The 16,096-nt window shown below is 37.5% G+C and overlaps 2 protein-coding genes across 2 annotated transcripts in view; one reads left to right on the forward strand and one right to left on the reverse strand.

The window, feature by feature from the left end:
* The window catches only part of STS (steroid sulfatase), a 110,732-nt gene extending 95,776 nt beyond the window's left edge, over window positions 1-14,956 (reverse strand). The window contains 2 exon segments of the mRNA XM_030949912.1: window positions 13,734-13,865; window positions 14,743-14,956. The gene's annotated coding sequence lies outside the window, so the exon portion shown is untranslated.
* Window positions 13,854-16,096, forward strand: part of PUDP (pseudouridine 5'-phosphatase) — a 64,129-nt gene continuing 61,886 nt past the window's right edge. Inside the window, exons 1-2 of the mRNA XM_030962984.1 lie at window positions 13,854-13,900; window positions 14,550-14,773. Coding sequence (XP_030818844.1) covers window positions 13,854-13,900; window positions 14,550-14,773 — 271 coding nt within the window. The remainder of the gene's footprint in view (window positions 13,901-14,549; window positions 14,774-16,096) is intronic.

Below are 16,096 nucleotides of genomic sequence, written 5' to 3' on the forward strand. Positions count from 1 at the left end.
AATAGACAAGTAGTGGCTTATTAAAGACCAAGCTCCTTCCCTACAGTTTCTAAAACCGGAAAATCTGGCTTATGTTACTTTTGTGCTACAACTAATACCCATGGAATGTTGTCCTCATTCTGCAAATAGTTATGAATGAAATTGTTTGGAATGTTTTTGGACAAAAGTCATTCTAGCAGGAAAAAAAGCAGGTTTAAACAAAAAAAAAAAGTATTTTCTTTTTTAAATGAGGCAATTTAAATAAGAAATTACTCTCCCTTGCTTTTAAACATGAAAAATAGCCTGTTAGGCACTTATAAGGAGAAATCAAACCTCAAACCATTTTTTTTTGTTCTTTTAGGTTGGGAGATATTTTTACTGCATTATTTTGACTTGAGTTAAAAGATTAACTCTCAAATTATCCAAATTTTAGCACCTAATACAAAATTAAAACAAAGATAATAGCTTTATCCATGCACCATTTCTATTTTCCCCTCAAATAACATAATGAAAAAAGAGCTTTAGAAAAGGGGAGGGGGGGGGAGTGAGATGGTAAGTAATTTTTTAGCCACCTTTACTGACGAGATACTCCACTAGCATTATTCACTAAAAAATAAAAGTACAAAACAGTTTAAAGATAAAATACAATCATTGCAAAACAAAATTGAAAACAATACATAAGGGTCATGAAATTAGGAAGTCTTACAAACCAGGAAAATGTTTACCCTAGAAAGAATATTTATACAATTAAGAAAAGGATGATGAGCTGCATAGTGCCTATATAGCAGTTCAGACTGCAATCAGTAATAGTTTGCAATCAGTTGCAAACTACATAGACCAAGAGTCTGCTAAAAATGTGGCAGACAAAAGGAAAAGACATTTACAAAACATATACACATTAACCAAATCTGTATCCCAATTCCAATGATTTGATTATTTACTAATTTCAATAATTCTACAAAAGAATAACTCACTTTCTCATCAATAAAAAAAAAGTGTCTATACTTAGCTTGAAAAATATTTGAGGGATAGAATTTAAACATCATAGGATTAAGTAAAAAATAAAATGAATATCTTAAAATGAAGGATAGTGAAACAGCAAGTAATTCTAAGACAAAAAATATATGTCGACAATATAAGAAGAGCCTAAGTGTATTCTTAGAGACAGACAGAAAATAAAAATACCTGAATAAACGGTAGAAATGCAAATATTGTATTATGACAATACAGGAAAACAGCAATTTAAGCCAGAGGTACCTGGGTTTGTTCTGCCCTGTGTAAGTAGGAAACTCTTGTTCCTTGCCTTCCTTCCTCCCCTTCTTTTTCTCTAGTTATTTACTCCTTCCTTACATAGGAACTCTATGAAATTTGTAAATTCTTGCTGTTAAAACAGAACAACATTTACTTTTGCACATAGGAGCTGATGCAAAATCCCAATGTGACAAAATGAAAATTATCAGTAGCTCAAAACTACAGGAATTTATTTAATTTTCACCTTATTTTGTACAACATTATAAGATCATAAATAAACTAAAAGGTATTCAGAAAAGGCATTTTTCTATTTTCTTATGGCACACCTTTTCTTGTGGTACACCAGCATTAGCTTTTCCATTAACATTTGAAAGTTTTTCAGTAATAGCTCCAGGGGTCTCATTATCTTTTGGCTTGCTCTGGAGTATGCTGCCAGTATTTCTGAAGCAAATAACATGCTTTTCCAACTGTATGGAGCATGTTTTTAAATAAGTTTTTAAGAAAAGATGTTTTCCTTTGCTTAGTGCCTTTAGGTACAACACAACCTTATGTTTTTATAGGAGGGATTCTGTTCGTCAATGAAAAAGAACGTATCAATTCCTCTGTCCAAAATGCCTTTTTGGACAATATTTTACTGCTATTATTAGACAACTGCTATACTAGAGAACATACCCAGTTATTTATTACAATAATAGAGGACCTGGACATGTGATGCTAAGAGTTACTCTTGTAAGTGACTAATTCATGTCAATAGCTTCTAGTTTTCTTCATCATAATAGTCAGTTCTGTCAGTAGTGAATACAAACAATAACAGAGAAAAACAGATCTGTTTGAGATCTGTACCCCAAGATTTCCTTATGAGTATGGCCAGTCATGTGATTCTTTAGCACAGTAGACAAAAAGAAGAGGCCATTTTTGCACCAAATTTGAAATGTTGGTCCACAATGCAAAAAAATCCAAAATCAGTGCATACCTGAAACTGTTCAAACTTGTGTGTATAGTCACAATTCTTGTTAAGCACATCTTAAAAAGCCATCTCAGCTGTCCTGTAGTCCTGCTTTCAACTTCTTACCTGAACTACTTTTATTTCATTCATCCTCATCCCCAAACTTCTGCTCATACAATCAAGAAGCCGCCCCACAAATTCTTCTGCAATCCTTATCTTTCTAAACCCTGCTCTACCCTATTTCAAATCCCTTCTTACTCAAGAATCCCGTATCAGTGTGCCATCGATGTAAACTGAGGCTAAATACCTTTCGGATGCAGTGGCTCGACCCCTCCGATTGTGCTTGCCCAGGTGCTGCTACTGTCACTGCCTCTCTAGCACTAGTCACTGCTCTCAGCGCTGCTGTGCCTCCATGACTTCCCTCAACATGAGCTCTTCCACGGGCCAGCAGCACACAGTGCTCCCTACTGGAGACTCGGGCTCTCCTCTGTGTTAGCGCAGCCTCAGCTGTTGGACTGACGGGGCTTTAACACAGATTTACTAAAATCCACCTACACAGCATCCTGAGGGCAAAAGCAAAATACATGTTTGTGAGAAAACAGGATGTATGGAATACATATTATTATTGAGTCATTACAAAACCGCATAGCAAGCAATATGTATGGTCAGATTCTTTTCCAACACTTGTTTTGGTTATATAGGCTTCTCTTTCATCTTCCTTCCTCTTGTCTCAGTATGGTTGCTCAAATGCAATTTTTTTTGGTTTAAGCCTGGCAGACACAACCTATCCAGAAGTGACGAATTATTCTTACATTTTCCCTTTCTCTGTTACTCTTTGCCATTCTCCTCTATCTCAGAGATTCCTCTTACAGATACTCTCCCCTCAGTAGTTGTGTTTACTCCCAGTTTGCAAGCTGAATGTGTATGAGGTTACAAAGGAAAAGATTAGATTTATTTAATATCCCTTTAAAAGTAACTTCCACCTTTGAACTGAATGGACTTTTTCAGATTACATACACTGCACATGAACCAGTCACTTCAAAACTACAAGCTTATTTCAGAACCTACCCCCCTCCAAAACTATTTAACAATTCATTTCCATTTGATCCTTGAAACAGACTCCATAACCAAGATTACATACACTTTCAACATTACTTTTTAAACAAGCAGAACTTAAGTGCTAAGAAAAGACTGCTGTAGCACAGCTGGAAAATCTTCTAGTTCATAAAGGCCCTGCTTTCTATTTTCTTCAAAATGCTTTCACAATTAAAGTAATGCTTATACTCTTTATAATCTGTTCAAAGCAGGGAATGTTCTACTCCATGGCAATACCTGATAACAAAGTGCATTCTGTTACAAAGTGATTTGCCACTATATTTGATAGTATCTTATAGACATGAGTGTATGATTTCAGCAATCTCTTCTTCATTGTAAAAAATACATTGTATTAAGTTAATGCAGAAAAGACAACATTGAATATGTTATTATTTCTCATAATTGCTAACTTCCTGACATGAAGAATTTCTTTGAGCTGTGAAAGAATATGAACTCTAACTACACATTACCCCAATGTTTACAATATAAACTATATACAAGGAAACAGACTTTGGGGCAGAAAGGGTGTTTTACCTTGCAGCATGGAATTGTTTCAGTTTTTGCCTCTCCTATGCAAACAAAATGGCTGTACACATATAGGTATATGAGTACAAAGTCCAGTCATATGAAGTGAAACAGTAGAATAGAGGGGAAGAAGGGCAACACTGAAAAAGATAATTCATATACAAGACTGACAGGATTATTTGATAAGACACTGCTTTACTAGTACAAAACAACTTCAGCATGTTCTCATAATGGATATATAGATATGCCTAGTCAAGACACTTATTTTAGTTTGTTACTGAAGATCTTCTTTTAGACTTTTTCATGATTTTGCACTGTATTTTTTGAAAACAAGGGCTCTACCAGAATCTCAAGTACATTTCTGCCTTCTGTACACATGGGAAGCATTTCCACAGAATATCTACATAGCAATTTTACACAAACTACACTGAAACAGCTTTTAAAGTATAATTTCAGATCCGCATTTTTTAAACTTTTCCATTGGAGGCATAGGATATTTTGAGATTCTCTTTTTATAAATACCATACACTATGGCCCATCCTGGTTTCTTTAATATGAATTGTCTTAGAAACTACATGTGCTCCCAGAAAATGACTGCTTCCAGAAAGCCCAAGGACCCTAATGTGAAAAATCATTCATTAAATTTCAAAAAGTCCTAGCTAGTTGACATATTACCTTCCTTCTTAGCTATTGTCCTCCTCACCCCCATTTATGTATTTGTCATGAGGAAATTTGATCAGAAAGAGAAAGATGGATGTCCAAAGATTTGTGACAACCACTGCTGATGAAACTTAACGGAATCCAAGCTTTACAACCTAAGTATGAAATTTTACTTTTCTTCCAGGCAAAACCTAAGAGCTCACAATGACTGTGAGAAATCAAATTGAACCAAGATTTTTGAAGAGCTGCCTAAATGCAAAGTTTAAACTACATTTTTCTGTGGTTCAGGAAATCAGTACAGCTTGTCCTGAGCTTTCTTCTGCATTTTTCCTCTGTCTATTTTAAAATAACATTCCACTTTAACAACTTTGAAAGAATTTTAAATTACCAACCTTTTCTCTATCTCAAATACTGATGGGAAATGCTAGCCCTATCTTAAGCCTTTGAAAAACTGCACTATTGTCTTGCATTTATTCAAAGCTTTAGTAAGTGAATATAAAAACCATCTTTAAAAAATCTTGTCAATCTCTCTAAAATAAATAGCCAATTATTTTTAAATTCCTTTGACTAAATATATTTTAGATTAATAATATTTTAGAATGTATTAAAAAAACCCCTGTATATGGACAAAAGAAGTACTAGAGATACAACACGTGAGAAGCAACATCCACTGACAAAACACATTTCTTGCATACATACACTGCAGCTCTTAAATGCATAACTACTTACAGTAAATTTTATTAAAACAAATTATTGACATTCATTCAAAACCTTATGATTATGTAAATTAGAAGAAAGTAATGATAAAAACAAGGGTATGTATGACAAAATATAGATAAAATTAATGAAAAGCAGACTTGCCTATGCAAATTAACATGACAGTTTAAGGCATTGGATATGGAAAACCAAAATGCAGTGTATAAAGATCTATTCATTCTAGCTATAACAGTATGCAAAAAATTACAATGAAGTAATGAGTGTAAAAATAAACATCCTTTCATATCTGAGTACTGAATGAAGACTGAATAGAGGGGGTTTGTTTGTTTGGGTTTCTTTTCCATGTTTGATTAAACATCACTAAAGGGTGCTAAAGTGACAATTACTTGCTGACTTCAAAGCTTAAGCAGGAGTGAAAACTGAAATACCAACAGGGAGGCTGCATTTAGGCACGGCCAATAGAGTACTATGCCACCCGGTAATGTATTCTCCAATGATCCACGTTACTTAATAGATTATATTCTCCATTTTAGCCAACAGGTGCTTTTGTGATTTGGGTTTCTTTTTCCACACGGAAACACAGAGTTGGATATGAACACAGAGTCCATTTCTTTTCTTTCATAATATGTTAGAAACATTATTTTTTAAGGTATTTTGTATGTTTGGTCACAAATTGGGAGTCAGTATCTACCAATTTATTTGTGAATGTTCATATGTACAAAAGAGTTCAATTCATTGAACTGGTAAAGGAAATTATGGTTTTAATTAGTGTTTGGAATGAAAAGAAGGAAGAAGGATGCATGACTCAATTTTCACTGGAATTTAGTGGTAAGGCAGAGTTGCAGCAAGTCAGACTGCTTTGTTTCAGTTTATCAAAACAACTCTGCCAAAGTTTCAGAAGTTTAGGATCCAACTTTACCACACTAAATATTACTACTAAATGTTCATCTACCATGTATGGTACAGTGTCTTGGTAAAAACAAAACATGATACACTTCTATCTTAGCCTGCCTGGATGTTGCTGCACATGTAAGTGCTTCTGCTTCCACATAAATCTGCTAATACAAACTTGTATTTTACTTAGATTCAAATGAAACATAGCAGCAACAGAGCTAAGATGAAACAAAGGGTATTTGTTAACTTCTCTTATCCTAGTGAAACCCAAGGAATACAGCTAATTTCAAAGGATATTTTTGAAAGACATTTACACAGAATTTAAAGATAACAGTTTTGCTGTTCTAGGGACTATGTACAAATTGGGTTATTGGATTCTAGAGAATATTAAAAAACCTTTAGTGAGAAAAGATGCTTAAACTTCATTCTTCAGCTTAGTCCAAAAAAAAACATTGGCAAGTTTCCCTCTGAAAATTGTGTAGTCATGCACGTATCTTGATAGAAAGTCATTACATGAACTTGTAAAATCTGTGGATTGCAGAGGACTTTATACACATCTGAGGAAGTCCTAAAAGCTATTGTACATAGAACTCTACAACACTGTCTAAAGGTTTTGGTCTAAAGGTTTTCTTAATGATTGCGATTAACTTTTGTTAAGATTTACACATGGGAGTTCAGCTGGAAGAACGTGTTGGCTATGCCATGCAAGAAGAAAGATTCAGGTTTTGTACTTGCTATAACCATAGTTTCTGACTATCAAATAATACTGGTCTAAGCTACTGTGAGTCATAAACAGAACATTATTTTTAAACAAAGATGGGCTTGAACAGGTAGGAAAAATATTTTTCATTTGATCTACAAGATCATTTATTTTAGTTCCTGGATGTGATGAAGTCAGAAAAAGCATATGGATATTCATGCCCCACATGTTGTCAGGTCCTCCAAGAATCAACAATCATCCAAATACTGAAAAATTGAAATCAGGCAGTGTTTTACTTTATTTCCACCAACTTCAGAAAGTTCACCTAGTTGATGCTTGGTGACAAGAATGTCACATCCTGAGTGAAGCTCTATGCCTTCTGAAGCCTGTAGGCTTTCCTCCATGATCTGCAACTCCAGAATACACCCTAACCATGCCCTGTTTCAGGACCATAACAAAAGCTTAGTTTTGGCATGGCACATTAGGATATACAGCCATCTTAATATTAAAAGTTGTGTTAATAGCTTTTGGAAAATTGTATTAGTCTAATTTTTCCAGATGAGAGCATAACTATTAGCATAAAAAGGAAAAGTCAGTGAAAAACAGATTATGAAGCCAGGCTGTCAAACACAGTCATTAATATAATACTTATTCCCTTCTGCTTGTAGCAGTCACTGGTCTAAATGACACATACAACATTTCTGAAACAAGGATACAACAATTCATTCTGTAGCACAGATTCTTGCAGATATCTGCCTCATTAGGCTTGCAAGATAGTAGTTTTTCATACTTAAAAATGCGTAGAGATTTTGAACTGTATGAGAGGGTAATAAGCTCTTAATGGGCTAGAGATACTGTCCCTGATCTCTTTCACTGAAGCATGATACTGACTCCACTTAATTAGTGAAACTACGTATAGAAGTGAACCATAAAGAAAATTTTAAATGGGACAAATAGCAACAAAAGTTTTGAGCTTTTGGCTTGGCACAACACGGGGAACAACTTGACTCATCAGCAGTAAAAAACAAACTATGGCAAAGACAGTAATTCAGCTCTTATGTTAATTCAAGGTGTTGATCTATCTGGGACTAAGGCAAAAAATTACTTTCTATTTGTCATTTATAAACCCCACAGCTACAGTAAATGTACTTGTGTGGTGAACTTCTCTAAGGATACAGAAAACGTAAAATGCTGAAGAGCAATCAAAATACTAAAAGCTTCAGAAAGCATAACTTAAAACAGTAGATGAAAGAAATTAAATTCGTAAAATAAGAAAAAAAGAAGAGGAAAAACAGAATATCCTAGCAAAGCAAAAGTTTCTCTGAAAGATTCAGAAAATTTTAAGCATAATGTCTGGACACCTATTTTAAGCCTATACAATTCTACTGCAGAGAATTCATCTAGATCTTGAACATCTCTTGTGGTCTTACCTATATGTAAGTACATGAAAAGGAAATATAGGACTCTTTCAAACCTGCAGTGTCACTGTAAGCAATCATTCACCTCACCGAACTCAAGGTGAAATGTTTGAGATTACCTGATTAAGTGGAGCTAGCTGTCTTAGGGAAAAAAGTCAGGGCCTGACTGGCTTGACAACACTTGAACTTCACTGCATTCTTCTAGGTATCTCTAGTATCTAACCATCTAACTGTATTAGTATTTACAAGTGATGTTCCTTGTTTTATAAAAGTTTTATGAAAACAAGTGTCTGTAACTGGTCTACAAAGAACAATTCAATTGAAATGTCTAAAATAAGAAATAAAGCAACATCATTTCCCTATCTGTTTTGTTACAATACACAGAACCTAATTCCTTAAAATATGTTACACAAGCTGGACTTAAAGCAAAATAGGTAAACACATACTGGACTTAAAGTAAGTGGACAGCCTAGTTGTGCAACTATTTCCTCATCCAAAAATTATTCAGTGCCTTACATGGTAGCAGTCACAAAGCCTATTTGCCATTGCCCGTACACAAGGGCATGTTCTGAGGTATACTACCAGTATGTTTGTGTCTGTACATGGGAGAAGGAGAATAGGGCAGTAGCTTCTGGGGCAAGAGAATTCAAAAAATTGAATTATAACTTGGTTGGGAGGCACACTAACTCTGGCAGCCAAGGAAAAGTGCCAACTCCCACAGTAAGGAACAGCCTGGATGTCTAATACAACTCTGCTGCAATGGGGACTCAAGAAGCTGGCTACCTCTGTTTGGCATTGCCCCTTTTCCCCTCTGCACCATTTCTGCTTCCCAATCAGAGCTGCTATTTTTATATGTATCGGTACAGTACTATTGCTTTTCTGCCTAGATAATTCTAGAAGCTGAGAATCACTGCAAAGACAGAAAGGTCACAGTACTGCATGATAGCTGGCCTCCAGCTGCCTCCCTGCACTTCCTGGCTGTCAGCATGTCCCTCCTGGTCATGCAGCCATTCTTGGCTGAGTGTCAGCCAGTTCATTTATTTCTATTCAACTCTTCTGGATAGACACAAACTTTTAAGGACACACAGCCACAGAGTAGGCAGAATGTCTGAGCTCTGGAGATTCAACTCCCCAGCTTGTTGCATCCCAAGCAGGGAACATGCATATAAAACCTGAACGTGAAGTAGCATTACAGATCAGTGGCTTAGAGACCTTGTGACCCTCAGAATCACAATTCCTTCTCTCTCGTCTCCATCTGAAGATCTAATTACCACAGCCTTTGAAAAGTTTGAGCTTTGGAACCCACCACTGGAAGGGTGACTGCATTCGGTTTCACCTTTACTTCCAGCAACAAAGTTATAGATGACTTGCTCAGAAAGGTTCACAGAATGTACATTCCACATGACAGTAGAAATACAAAACTTTTTGATTAATCTGTAACAATCCAACTGTAGTAAAATGAACAAAAAAAGCAATTAAATCCACATCAGATAAGACATAAAACCAAGTTAATAACAAATATTTTGGATTCCATTAACAATGGGAAGTTAGATAAATAAATGAAAGTTATACCATAACAAAAAAAAAGTTACAGCAAACCCATATCACAGGAAAAATAAAGCAGGATACAATACTTAATATAATTTCTGGGGATGCAATCCCTTCTGTTCTAATCTTCCTGACAGTTTAAGGCTAAGCAGGACCCAGCCATTAGGCACTTCAGGATTTTCATTACAATGACACCGCTAATTACTTGAACAGTTTGCCTGTGTGCAGCCAATATTTTATTAGAGGACCAAAAATTATTGTGATGGTGGTCACAGGGGTCTTATGTTGAGGGAAGAGACGAGGATTTTACTCCATATTTCAGAAGGCTTGATTTATTATTTTATGATATATATTACATTAAAACTATACTAAAAGAATAGAAGAAAAGGTTCTCAGAAGGCTAGCTAAGCTAAGAATAGAAAAGAAAGAATGATAACAAAGGCAGCTGCCTGAGACTCTCTGTCCGAGCCAGCTCTGCTGTGATTGGCCATTAATTACAAACAAGCACATGAGACCAATCACAGATGCACCTGTTGCATTCCACAGCAGCAGATAAGCCCTGTTTACATTTTGTTCCTGAAGCCTCTGAGCTTCTCAGGAGGAAAAATTTCCTAAGGAAAGGATTTTCATAAAAAGATGTCTGCAACAAAGTATGTCAACAAGCTGAGTCACAATCCACAAAGGAGAGTAAATGGTTCTCAGTGACCTTAACAAAAGCAATAATGACCCTAAAGCATGATATTAAGGCTTCCTTTCCCAGCTTCAGAAACTTTGTTGTTGTACAATTCCACCAATAAATACAGCAAATGACATCTAAAAATGAACTTTTCTATGAACCTCATCTAAATTTACTGAGATGAACATATGTGAGTAACACATATCTTCATTCTCCTACAGCGTAACACATCATCTTCCTTGCCTTTGTAACTATCTCACTTGTAACTGGTTGTCAATACCAAAATCCAGAAAACACATAGCTCTCCTATCCCTGCTTGCTTGGCTGAGAGAAGACACATGTGGTTGATTAAAAGAGCATATACATCCTTTTAACCTATGTAATCAATAAAACATGACCTAGATCAGGAGTTCCATGGTATATTTAATTGCTTTAAGACATATGGTTATCTTCCATTTTGTACCTATAAAAACATGAACTGAAACAATGCAACTCACCTAATTCATAATCTTAAGGTGAAAGCTCATGTTTGGTGATACCCAGCACTGAGAGGGGTTTCATTTTCTGAAAGCTTATAGGCTTAACTATAGCAACTGCTGAGAATCTCAGCTGATACATGAATTTACATTTAATTCTAAATCATTCCAAGTAATTTGTTACTAATAGTGGGTTTAACAGCTGTTTATGTAAATAATTTAAATTACTGGATTTATTCAAGTCTTTTGATTCTTTTTTAATATTCAAACCAAAACGGATTATAATCTGTTTATCCTCTTTGTCAAGGTGCCTGCAGAAAAAGAAAAATAAAGTCAGTCATTTCTGTGTGAAACACATAGTGCATGATGCTCCTATGAATGGCATAAAAAGCAGGTAAGTGAATCAGTGCTTCGAGCACAATATGAAGTAGTGAAATAGGAAACTGCAATTATTGAATCAAATAATTGATTTGATAATCAAATGTATTACCTATGAAAACACTTAAACATGTTCTGAGGCTTTTATTTTCCAAGAAAGAACTCAGTCACATAAATTTCAGTGAAGTACAAAACTTCCAGCCTCAAAGTAAACTCAAACAATATAGAAGTTCAAAAAAGGTTAAGAGGGCCTAGTACATAAAACATTGTGTTGCATACTTAATGACCCCACAGCACCTAAGTATTTTCACTTTATCTCACATTCAAGAACAATAAAACCAATGAGATTTTAACATATTATTACAAAACCAGAGAAAATAGATTTGTTTGGCATTAAGTAGGGCTACCTACAAGCAGCTAATTTACAGGTGTTTAAAAACCTGGACATCCAGATTTATATGTACCTTACAATGCCATATATCTGCTTTGGTGTATGCCGAGATAGAAACATAATTTTTAAAATGTACATGAAGTTAGAATTGTGTTCTTCAGACTTTCTAGAATTCAAGTCCAGTTACAGAATTGCATCTTAATTATTACACCCAAGTGCATTCTTCTCAATATGCATACATCAGGTTTGTAAGAATATAATTAATTATTGGTGTTCATAATTACTGCGCCTCAACTACAATATGCTTCCCACAAATTTGAAGTCACTGAAATCCTTACAACTCAAAGCCAGCTTCAAATAAGTAATAAAAAATAGTAGCAAACAAAAAAAATCAATTCCACAATTCTTAATATCAAATTCTCAAAATCAAATTTTCACTCCCTTAAAAATAATAACCTAACAACAAAACCAAATACTACTGGTGAGTCATTAGACATAGATATTTAAGACAGCTCAAACAAAACTTAGATCAGCACAATTTCTTACTTATGTATCTAGAAAATTATGCTCCACCATGTTGCTTGGACTTTTACTTAATTTCATTCTGTTAGTAAAAAGACTTAATCACACAGAATAAACCTAAACAGTTTTCTATCTTGGGAAGATTTTCCTGTGTTTGAACACAGCTTTGAAGAATCAAGTAAGCTAACATCACACTGATTATCACTGATGAGCCAGAGCAAAGCAAAGCAAATTGAGGTCATCAGCCTGTCAGCAATGTGACAGTCTTGAAACGTGTACCATAGGATTTGTAACGCAGACCATTTAACCCTAAAAATGTTCAGCTTCTGTATTACACTTTAATTCTGTGGGCTATTTTCAAAGATTGCCAATGACTTATTTCCACTTTAAATACTCACAAGTTTTGCAAAACCCTTATTTTCTCAGACAAATTGGGAATTTACATGCTAAAAATAGTGATTTCCCCCTTTTTTAGGAGCTAGAAGCAATGGAAGTTATGATCAAACACTTTTTTCTAATTAGAACAATAAATCAAGGTAACAAGAAAAAGCTACATCTGTTGAGTAACAAATAAAGGTTTTACTCCCTCACCATATAATTAAAAACCAGATTTTTATAATATTTGCTAATTGGAAAGTTGATAAATCTACCTCAGGTACCACTGTCATACAACATCATAACCCATCCTCTTTAAATATTTGTCTCTTACAGCAGAATCACATTCTTTCTTAGGACAGCACAACACTACCATTATAACTATTGAAATTACTATTTTCTAAATTCCCTTTAGAAGGTTAATACCTTTTTTGACCTACTGTATTTATGATTTTACCCCTATTGATTCTAGCTATGCTCCCACCTAAGTGCGCTACAAAAGAAACTATAAATGTTTGCTGGAAACAAAACTGGAATATTGACTTGTTGCACAGTGTTTATTGCAGAAACAAAACAGCCGTGGGCATTTTTAATACTCATATATTGTAAGGTTACAAAAAAAAACCCTCAAAGCTCAGGAGCCATTTTCTTAAATCTACACAGGAACCAATTTCACGACTACACATGGAAATTTTAAAAAACATTGAAGGTACTGCACACAATCCTTTTTCTAGCCTACACAGACAGGGCCTAAGTAGCATTATCATTACAGAATGAGACAAGATAAAATAGAGAAAACCAACCCAAAACTCAAAAAATGTTTTTTGAAAGTCAAGTTTTATTATTCAAAAGGTACAAGTAAAGGCCAAGGATGTTTTATTTGTCTTATTTCACGAATAGGAGAAGGTGTCAAAAGAATTCTGTGTCTACATTTCACATAAATGTAGGGTGAATGTACTTGCAAGGGATAGGCTTTGAGGCTATGTAAGATGCTTAACAAGCCTAAATTAAAATTCAAATATAGCTATGTAACACCTACAGTTAAGGCTCTAAAAGCCCCCACTAACTTGCTAAAAATGGTGACACGTTGCCAATTCAAATGGCACTGTTAGGAAAAAGGAATTGCTGAAAGGCCTACCTACAAATGAGACAGGACTCCCCCTATGTGAAGCTGCAACTAACCACTGTCCTCACACAGAATGGCATAGCAGTACACATCTTCCAGCCAGTATGTCACCTTGGGAGCCTGATACAACTCCTTTCATGGCTGCCTCTGCAAGTGGTGCTTGATCTTGATGCCCAATGGAGAGTTACCTGCATGAAAAAATACAAAAGAGAAAAGTGATGAGGTAGGTGCCCTCTTTCCCTCCCAGCTGCCCAGTAAAAATCGGATGATGTGTCCATGCAGAAAGATTTTGTTTCAACTTAAGAACAGTCTTGTTTCTTGAACTTCAGAACTTCTTGAATGTTTCAGAAAAAAACATGTAACACCCAAACCAGCTTTCAAGTAACCATTCTTGCACTCAGCAACCTGTAAGAAATAGATTTACTCCTTCCTCACAGATTTTTTTTCTCTCTACTACTTTACTCATCCCTCACAGTTTGTTACAGATTCACATCTTTTTGTTTCAACTGTAGTCTGGTGGAATAGTACCCCTGTAAATCTCTACACAGGCATGCAGAAGACACACTGGCTAACATGTCAACTTGAGAGCAACTGTTCTGTATTTCCTGCCAGCAGCACTAAACAGGATTTAGGAATCACAAAGTAAGTGTGGTTGCAAGGGACCAGCATGGGCCGTCTGGGCCAACCTCCCTGCAGGGTCATCCCAGAGCACACTGAACAGAACTGCATCTAGATGGTTGTTGAATGTTTCCAGAGAGGGAGACTCCACAACCTCTCTGGGCAAAAAGCGCTATTCTGCAAGATAAGAGGCTCCAAGAAGAGAAATGGACTTTGTTTAAAAAGTAGAACAAGACAGAACAAAGGTCCGGCAGGCGCAGCCCAGCCCGGCCCGGCCCGGCCCGGCCCGCCCCGGGTGCCGCTATAAACCGCCGCCCTACCCCGGCCTCCCCGTTAGGTTTCCGGCCTGGCCAGTCTCGCACCGCGCGGGCTCCATCTGCACTTCGGCTACTCTGCCTAGCCATGGCCGCTTGCTCCTCGGCGGCCGCGCTGCGCCCGGTCACTCACCTGATCTTTGACATGGACGGGCTGCTGCTGGGTGCGTAGCCTGAAGCCCTCTCCCCTCTACGGCCAGGTCCCCGCTCCGCTCCGCCCCGCGGCGGCGGGTTCCACCGCGCCGCCAGGCCCGGCCCGCCTGCACTCACAAGCGAGGGGCCGTAGCTGGCGGCGGGCAGCCTCTTTCCCTTTCCTTCCCTTTCCCCTCCCCTCCGCCGTCGGAGCAGCCCGGGCTATGGCTGCTGGTTCACGGCCTCGCTCCGGGCGAGCAGCCAGAACGCCCCGGGCAGCGCTGCCAAAACCAGAGGGAAGGGATTAAAGCACTAGGAAACGAGTTAATTTCTTCTCCTGCTTCCGCTACTTGCTGCCTTCGGGGGCAGATTTCGCCTTAAAGTAACAGACCAGGGGCTGAGCGTGAGCGGGGTAGTCTCTCTGGCTGGCAGAGGCTGAGCGAGGCTGGGGTGGCTGTGGGGAGAGCGGTGAGGGGCAGGTTGGGGCTGACAGTCAGTGAGAGTGGGCAGGGAGCAGGACGAGCCGGCAGCCTGGGGCTGAGGGATCCCCGGGCTGTGCCCTGCCGAAGGCCGGGAGCAGCCAGGGGCAGGTTGGGGCTGACAGCCAGGGACAGTGGGTAGGGAGCAGGCTGGGCAGGCAGCCTGGGGCTCAGGGACCCTCTGGCCACGCGCTGCCGAAGGCCTCGGAGAGCTGGACAGCGCTCGGCAGCGTTTAGAGCTACCTTCTCCAACTGATGAGCCTGGACAGCACTCTGATAGTTTTCAGTTAGCTTTGATATCAGTAGACTTTCTGCTTTGCAGGGTTACTCTATAGCTTGATGCTTCCCGTGCTGCAGCTCGGTTAGATATTGGTGTTTGAACAGTCACTATAACTAGGACAGTTTTTAAGTCTGCTCTTAACTAGTCACTGTATCAGGACCCTCTGGTGAGGAATAATGGGATATTTTGGCATGTGACTTAGTTATTGAAATAGTTATTGTGAGTTATCACACAGGAAGCAGTTCCGGATGTAGGTGAATTCCTAAAAGGTGTGAACTGGAGGTGTGTGCCTTCTTTCTGCAAAACCTGAATTGTTGCAGTTTCTGAGAAGACTGCTCTGAAGTCTGATGAATTACACTGTTTCCAAGAAATGTGCACTTTTCCCTCCTTCAGGGCTCTAAGTGTGTGTGTGTTTGTGTGTGTGTAATCCTATTATTTGGAACCAATTATTTTAATTTCGTTCTTAGAAGTTTCAGGAAAGCTTCTCTTAGTTACTACCGCTCTTTGTCAGAAGCTGGAAATCTCCTTCACACAGACAATAGTCACCTTAACAGGACAGTATTGGTAATAATACATGTATGTGATTTCTTCTATTT

Source organism: Camarhynchus parvulus, chromosome 1 (assembly GCF_901933205.1).
Source record: "Camarhynchus parvulus chromosome 1, STF_HiC, whole genome shotgun sequence".
In the NCBI taxonomy this organism is placed as follows: Eukaryota; Metazoa; Chordata; class Aves; order Passeriformes; family Thraupidae; genus Camarhynchus; species Camarhynchus parvulus.